This window comes from Macrobrachium rosenbergii, chromosome 48, assembly GCF_040412425.1.
Source record: "Macrobrachium rosenbergii isolate ZJJX-2024 chromosome 48, ASM4041242v1, whole genome shotgun sequence".
In the NCBI taxonomy this organism is placed as follows: domain Eukaryota; kingdom Metazoa; phylum Arthropoda; class Malacostraca; order Decapoda; family Palaemonidae; genus Macrobrachium; species Macrobrachium rosenbergii.
Window position 1 is genome coordinate 34,925,054 of NC_089788.1, and position 8,712 is coordinate 34,933,765.

At 36.7% G+C, this 8,712-nt stretch overlaps 1 protein-coding gene across 1 annotated transcript; it reads left to right on the plus strand.

The window, feature by feature from the left end:
• The first annotated feature begins 1,302 nt into the window (after positions 1 to 1,302).
• Positions 1,303 to 4,591, plus strand: LOC136831027 (protein FAM200B-like). Its single transcript, XM_067090972.1, has 3 exons — positions 1,303 to 1,371; positions 2,215 to 3,028; positions 3,135 to 4,591. The coding sequence occupies exons 1-3, from the start codon at positions 1,303 to 1,305 to the stop codon at positions 4,235 to 4,237; spliced, it is 1,986 nt and encodes a 661-aa protein (XP_066947073.1). The 3' UTR covers positions 4,238 to 4,591.
• The last annotated feature ends 4,121 nt before the right edge of the window (positions 4,592 to 8,712 follow it).

Below are 8,712 nucleotides of genomic sequence, written 5' to 3' on the forward strand. Positions count from 1 at the left end.
AACAGAGTGAGAGGGACAATAGATTTTTTGCTCACCCTGATCCGAAGGGCAAGATCAAAGAGTTCTTTAGAACATTGGCTGCGGCTACGAGTTTCAGTGGTCTGCCAAACAACGTTCAGGCTTGCTTGCAAAATGGGCAATGTAAAAGACGACGACCTTTAGCATTACAAGCAGCTTTGAATGATGAGAATCGTTCACCATTTACAAAAGGTGAACTTTTATGCGGTATTAAAAAGGGGAAGTCCACTGCTTCTTATAAAGATGGGCTTACAAATGATGTAATTATTTGTTTAGTTATATGTTTAATTAGATCTAATTCATCTTTCTTACAAGAATGGCAGATTACCTGTCAAAAGGAAAGTTGCTCTAATTGTGCTATAACAAAGGGTGATGGGAGTATAGGCCTATTTTACTGACATCTTGCTTATGCAAACTGATGGAGAGATTTGTACTTAATGTGTTACAAAAGCTTCAAGCAATGCTTATGTCAAATATAGCTCATTTGTGGATTAACTTGTCAATAAAGGCGTTAAGGGTGTCCTATTGAGATGGATTTACAGCTACTTAACTGGAAGGTGTCGCATGTGTTAGCATATATAACACATACTACAGTTCTTCACTCTTCCCGGTGGGGAGTGAATGATGGTCTTTTAGTATTTGAGGTTGAATGTCATCCCTCGTCGATAGTCGCGTCGATGTGCTGGGATTAATTAGACCACTTTCTCTCTTGTGTCTTTATTACAGAGCGGACATTTTGAAGGAGGGCAGTAAACGTGTATACAAAATACAAAAGTGTAGGCATTATAACAGAATCATAACAAACATTTGAGCATCGGAGCTCAACACACAATAAGGAATCCTACATACAAGAGGTAGAATTTACAGGATCGAAGCTTGTGTGTCGTATTCAATTCTAAACACGATAATAATTTATTATACTTATACATTTAACATGACCAGTGTTGCCATACGTACGATAATTATCGTACATGTACGATAAAACGGCCTTGGTACGATGTACGATAGCATTTTCCCTTATCGTACGGTTTGTGCGATAATTCTAAGGCGTTGATAAGTATATAATTACAAATATAAGTGGTCGGTGAACTCCTCCATGTAACAGGCTAATTTATAAAAAAAAAATTATTTCGGAGTCCGTACATGGCTTGCCGCCAATTGTCGCCAATTGTAACGTAAGCTTTCCCCACTCTGCAAAGAGTCCGGAGCTCTCGACCCCGGTTCTAGCGTACTGAACCACCCTCCCTCTGTCACTGTGTGTTGTTGTTGTTATTGTTGTCTACCATGGCTGAGGCAAACAGTGATGATAATGAGGAATTATCAGCAACCCCAGTTACCCCACGAAAAAGAAAGGTAATTTTACTGGTGCAAGTTATAGGCTTAATAGTTAGGGTTTCCAGGTTTGGTTACAAATCTGTAAATATAATTTCAGAATCAAACCTGGGATTTCCCAGGAAATATAGAATTACAATATATATATATATATATATATATATATATATATATATATATATATATATATATATATATATATATATATATATATATATATATCCTGTAGCTTAGCCTTTCCACAAAGGCATAATATAGGCCTATTTAACAAGACATATACGGAAACATTTATGAATTTAAATAACATGATAGAAATAGGAAGAGGCTATTTCACTGGGGCTGGTAGGATAGACGGTTAATCTTAAGAATAGGGGCTCACAAGATATAGGAATTTTTATATGCATAAATTCAAAGAGCAGTCGGAGTAGATTCTAAAAATATATAACATATAGTGAGGAGATCAAAGGACTTCGCCCCTGGCTAAGTAATAGCAACTACAGTGACAGGTAAGAAGTATTAGGTTAGGCTAGTGCTTGTAATATATTTTTAACGCATTTTCTAGTGATTAAAGCCCTAAACGTGGGATGTGGGATGCGGAGCCCCCTGGATAAGTAATAGCCACTTCAGTGACACGTTAGGTAAAAGTATTAGGTTAGGCTAGTGCCCTTGTTGGGTGGTTACAAGGAATTTCCTCACAATTTATAATAGAATGGATGCTGGTCGCTCTTTGAAATTATTGTTACCGCTAAAATCTGGATTATTTTTTTCACACTTTAAAATATTGTCCCTTGGAGAAATCAAAGTATATGAGAGGGGTAACTAATGTTTGTTCCCACACCTTTTGAAATTACTGTATGGTTACAGGCTCCATCAAAAGCGGGACCACATCGCCAGCAACGCTATAGGAAAGAGTGGGAAGCTGATTCAGCTTTCAAGCCATGGTTACAAGATGTCTCTAATGATCCTCTGAAAGCCAAGTGCCGGGTTTGCAATGTAGTTATGGTTGCAGAGTTAACATGCAAAAGGGAAGAAACATTCCCCATATTGAAAAAATGTAGCCTACCAACTGAGCAGGCTTCGATTGCAAAGTTCTTTCAGAAACCCCAGTGTAGTATATTACAAAATCAAATAGCTAGAGCTGAGATTAAACTTGCTGGATTTCTTTCAGAGCACAATATTGCATTTAATGTAACAGAACACTTAACTGATCTCTTAAAAGATATTTTCCCTGACTCCATAATTGTACAGTCAATTTCTTTAAAGAGAACTAAAGCTACAGCTGTCGTTACCAATGTCATAGGTGAATCACATAAAAAGGCCCTTGCCAAGAAATTGCAGGAATGTAAGTTCAGTGTAATGTGTGACGAATCAACTGATATTGGTTCTGTTAAAACATCTTGTGTGGTTGTTAGATTTTTTTATGTAGATTCATTACCAGTGGAGAGTAAGTTTTGGGAACTTTACGACGTATACAATGCTGATGACCCAGAAAGTGTTGAGAGAGGTGCCATTGGCAAGAGTTTGTATGAAGGAATGATGAAAACATTTAAAGATCATAATGTGCCCATTAAGAATATGATAGGCTTTGGTGCTGATGGTTGTAGCGTGATGATGGGCGTGAATAATTCAGTTTCAAGTCACTTTCGAAGTGACTGCCCAGGTCTCACGGTGATGAAGTGTATTTGCCACTTGGCTCATCTTTGTGCAAGCCAAGCATGTAGAGGTCTGCCTAGAAGATGTGAAGACTTAGCCAGGGAAGTCTACAACTTCTTTAAATGTAGTAGCAAACGTCAAAGTGAGTACAAGCAATTTCAATCATTCTGTGATCTCAAACCACAAAGTTCTCCATCCTTCCCAAACTAGATGGTTATCTTTAGTTGCCGTGGTTCAAAGGCTATTGGAACAGTGGGAGGCACTGAAGCTATTTTTCTCGGAGAAACTATTAGCAACAGAGTTGATTATCAGCTCCCTTCATGATCCTTTCATGAAGGTATATTTCATGTTCCTTGACTGGGTTCTTCCAAAGTTTACTGAGTTCAACAAATTTTTCCAGTCAGATAAAGCAGTAATAACAGTTCTCCATGATAAAGTGTCCATGCTATTCAGAGACCTTCTCTCATCTATGGACAGGACCTATGTAATGAAAACTGATCTAAGTACTGTAAATCCTGAAAGACATGACAGGCATCTTAGTGACAGCCAAATGTACCTCGGAGTTAAAGTTATGCAGGGATTAAATAACCCTTCCATACAGGAAAAGAAAGCTCAACAGCAGGAGTTTTTTCAGAGGTGCAGAAGTTTCCTTGTAGTGGCATGCACAGAAATAAAGAAGAGGTATAATTTCAATTATGGTGTCCTGTCAAAGTTAAACTGTCTCTGTCCAAAAAATGCTCTCTCATCAGAATTCAGAGAAAGAATCCCTTCCTTATTCCCTCTTGCATCTGAACTTCCTCTGATTGTACCCCCAGATGACCACTCACTACTTCAAAAGCTGGATGACCGATGGAGAATGTTTTCCATATTGCAACATGAACTTAAACATCTCGTTAATGAGTCACCTGATAAGTTCTGGGGAGTAGTGTCCCAAAAAGAGTCTAGTTTTTCAGACCTAGCCAATTTTGCTCTAACTGCTCTTTGCTTGCCGCACTCTATTGCTGAATGCGAACGAGTGTTCAGTCAAGTTAACCTCTTTAAAACTAAACAAAGAAACAGATTGAAAACAAGGACAGTTAATGGGGCTCTACTCTCTGCTAGTTGCATCAAAGGTTCAGGAGGGTCATGTGTTTATTTTACTCCTGCAAATGATATGTTTTCCAGAATAAATAATCATGCACAGTTATTCCAGAACATCAGAGAACATGAATTTGATTTGGAAGAAGATTCTTAAAGATATACTTTACATTATTGTTATTAATTTCTTTATCATGGGATAAGTATCAGTACCAGTCATGTTTATTTATATATATTTATTTTAAATTACTACTCAGTTATGCTATTTTGATTTTCGATGTTTTGGCGTGTTTAAAGATATGTATGAGTGGGCCTATCAACTCACATATCTTCGTGTTAATTCGTTATCAGTTTAGTTTACATTATGGAAAGAAGTGACGTTCTAAGTTGTATACTTTTTCTTTACACAGTGTCAATACAATATAGTAATAATTCGTTCATAACAATTGTTCATAACAACTAATTATTCATAATTCCATTTTTTCGTTTTTGTAGAGAAATGTTTCATTTGTATTTTTTCTCTTAATTATGTAAATTGCAAGATATTAATGACTACAAAGAAATAATACATATATTCATTATTTTGTTAAGTTATAAAAATGTGTTAAATATCAGAAACAGTGTAAGATAATAATTACGATAAAATCTACAATTTTGTACGATATTTTTACTGAAAACCCCATAATTTTGAGGAGCCAGTACGATCATTCCAATCCGAGAGTGTGGCAACACTGCATGACGCGTTCCCGCGCTCATTACATAAGTATTTGCATGCAGCATTGCATTACGTAACATGTCTTGCATTTACGTTGAGACATACATGACAGAAGGAGTGCCAAGATGGTATCAGGGATGCCAGTCTGAAGGAATGTTGGTGGAATCAGGCACTCCACAAGGTCATGTAATCAGTTTTACTCTATGCAATATCTAAATGGATAAAATTTGAATGCATTGCTTTCATTGAGGAACTGAGATAATCTAGGCTGATGATATTTCAGTAAAATGTGTTGATGAGACAGTTTTGACAAGAGCTTTGGCGAGTTGCAAAACTTATGCATGCTTATGGGATTGGTGGTAGCCTACACGATGAAAAAAATAAAAATCAGTCACGGATGGTTAATGGTAATAATCTTGTAATGAATGTTAAAGTTTCAGAATATGTTAACTCTTACTATAAATACCTAAGTATGTATAAAGGTTTTAATAAGACCATAGATGCGTTATTGACTATGCAGCGCTTGTTCTGGTAAATTACTCACTGAGGGAGCTGAGGCCCTTGGAAATTTGGCAAAATAAAGCTATGGGGATTATATTGCGTTGCTCCATGAGTACAAGGATAGAACGTATGAGATTAGACTTAAAATCTGCCAAGCACTCTAGATAGAATCCAGAAGATTGAGTATAGCTGCTCTCCGTACGATTAGGGAGGTGAAAAGACACTGAGGATGGTTGGTGATAACTTAAATGCAATAGTTATTTTAAGAAACTGTACAAAGTAATGATGAAACATGATATTTTATAGTATTGTATAAAGTCGAAAAATGTGTCTATTAAACCACGGTTATGGTGTAGAATAAATGTTAATATTTGTGCTTTAGAATTAAAAAAAGGGGGATTAGAATACCAATGATGTGAAGGTTGGGTATGGGGTCATTGTCAGAGAAGTTTATAAGACTGACGTAAGTGAACCAAACAAAAACTTTCAGTTTTCTTCTAAAGATGGAAAGAGAAACCCACAAGATTCCTGATTACAAGTAATATGTAAATATTTACAAGTAAACAAGTTATACACAGGAATCTTGTGGGTTTCTCTTTCCGCTGACAAGTGTTGAGGAGAAAAAAAGAATTGAGTACAAGGCATCTACTGTACTACAGGTGCTGAATTACATGCAGTTCATGAAGGGTTGAAATTGGTGGTAAATGAAAGAAAGGATGTGTTCGCTTCTGCTGATTGTCAAAGTGCTTTATTTGCTCTCAAGAGAAAAGTCTCATTGACATGTGGTTGATTATTGATTAATACCCACTGTAAACTAAAATGTGGAATAAATGAATTATTATACCTGGGCTATCGGTACCAGGCCCGATCTCTCTCTAGCAGTACAGCAGTAGGCTACACATGGTCTTAGACCATGGCAGTACCCCTGTCCCCGTTGCCGAGTCGTCGGGTGCAACCGCTACCTGGGGTTCTTCAGAGTTCAGACCATGGTCTAAGAAAGAGAAGGTCTGTTCACAACTGACCCAAAATTCGACCAACTTCGCGCATGACGTCACGGGGCGAGTCGATGGGCTATTTACCTGTCAGCCAGACCAAGGAGGTATAACAGAAAGGAGGTGTAAATGCGATCGTGATTTTGTATTGTGTATTGACGTGTATTTTGGTCATCGTCATTGTAGAACTATGCCGAATATTTGTGCACTATGGATGTAACTCCAATTCAGATCGAAGTACTGATCTTGCTTTTCATAAATTTCCTAAAAATGAAAAATCCGAAAGAACCATATGGATTCATCTGTGCGACAGAAAAGACAAATTTAATGCGGGTTCTTCGGGGATTTGTAGCTTATATTTTAAATCAACTGGTTATGCAAGAAACCTTATATATGAATCAACTGGAATCTCAACACCAAGACATCTTGTACAATTACAGATTGATGCAATACCAACAATGCATCTGCCTGTATTAGAGGACAAGTTTAGAATTCGGTATTCTTTTGAAATGAAGTCGATGGTTCTTAATGAATCAGTTTATACTGTTAATATATTACAATGCGACAAATATTTGCTACTTAATAGTTACTAAGTTTTCTATTACCATTTATAATTGAATATTGTATTTTCAGCGGTGTGCAAGGAGAGAGTACATGTATTGGTATTCTATCCGAGTAAAGTTGACTGTTCATAATAAATCAGTTTATATAGTTGAATATATTTACAGTATGACATATATTTGTCACTTAACATTTACTCTGCTTACTATTATCGTTGGTAATAAAATGTTGCAAATTATTTGATGTTACGATTTTCACTTTAGATTTTGGGTGGTGTACAGGGAAAGAGATGTGATGTAAGTAAATTTTTTATATTTATTTTCTATACAATTAAACGTCTGAGCATTCCAGCTGATTTCCTATAAAGCTAACATTCATCACCAACGTGGTTTATGAAATTTTTCTGTTTTCAAACTTGAAAGATAATTGCTAGACCAGAACTTTGGGTCGGGGAATTAAAATGCCAACATTCCATTTGGTGAATAAATTGTTGACCTAGTTAATCTTTTTGCAATAGCTGTGCAACGTTTCTTATTCCTTTGCCCCGTAAATAGCATAATTTAAGTTGACCATATGTCACCAATTATGGACTTTGGACCAGGGAATTGAAATACCAAAATTTCCTTTGGCGAATAAATGTTTCACTTAGTTAATCTTTTCATAGTACCTGAGCAGTATTTGGCCTGTTTCTTTGCCGGTAAATATAACTGCAGTTGGCCGGATGCCACCATTTAAGAACTTTAGGTCAAGGAATTAAAATACCAAAGTTTCCTTTGGAGAGTAAATGGTTGACCTACTTAATCTTTTTATAATACCTCGGCAATATTTGCATTGTTCTTTGCCCAGTATATAATATAATTGCTGTTGACCGGGTACCACCAATTATAAGATTAGGCCTAACAATACAGGTAATCCAAACAAAAACTTCTTTCAATTTTCTTCTGAAGATGGAAAAAGAAACCCACAAGATTCCTGTGTATAACTTGTTTAGTTGTAAATATTTACATATTACTTGAATCTCGAATACTTTCAGGTCCTAACTGTGACCCTTTTTCAAGAGATATGAAGGTGGTCAGGCTGGTTCAAGGTCCTGCAATCTTCTGGAACTTCTCCCTCTGCTGTCATTTATATGAAGGCTGTCCTGGTTTCCATTCTCTTGAGAGTTGTTAATCCCCTCCTGTCAGTCTGATATCCTGAGCTGATGGTCAGTGGGATTAACCTTTGTGGTAAGTGAGTGGTCACCATCGGTCTGCTGGGCAGGAGACCTAACCTCCAGGTCAGAAGGGTCGATCTTAGCTTCTTTTAATATTAAAGCTCGGCTTATGGGATCTTCTGAGGTAAACCCTTTGTTTCCTTCTATCACTTTAATCTTTCTGATGAGTGCCCCTTCCACTACCCTCCTATGGCTGATGTTATTGCTTTTGTATATAAACCTACTGTTTTTAAAATCCATCCTATAGTCCTTTTCCCAACAATGCCTAGCTATAGCACTCCCCTATGAGTTGAGCTGTACTGCCCTTCTGTGTTCTTGGATTCTAGTCGTTATTCCCCTACCTGTTTCACCCACACATTTGTCTCCACAATTTTTGCAATTAATTATGTATACCCCCCCCCCCCATATATCATCTGCATTACTGTCTTCTCCTTCCAATTTATTTTTACATACTTTGTTTTTTATGGTGTTGTCAAAGGTATACAGTACACAAATTTATATTTAATTTCGTTCATTTTTGATGTAATTTGTTTCATTTTAGGCATATAAGGAAGGGCAACTATTTTCTTGTTTTCTGTATTCCATGTACACTCCGCATTTTCCCTGTAAAAAATCCTCCTAGCTTTGTTGAGTGCCCTTTTTCTGAACCA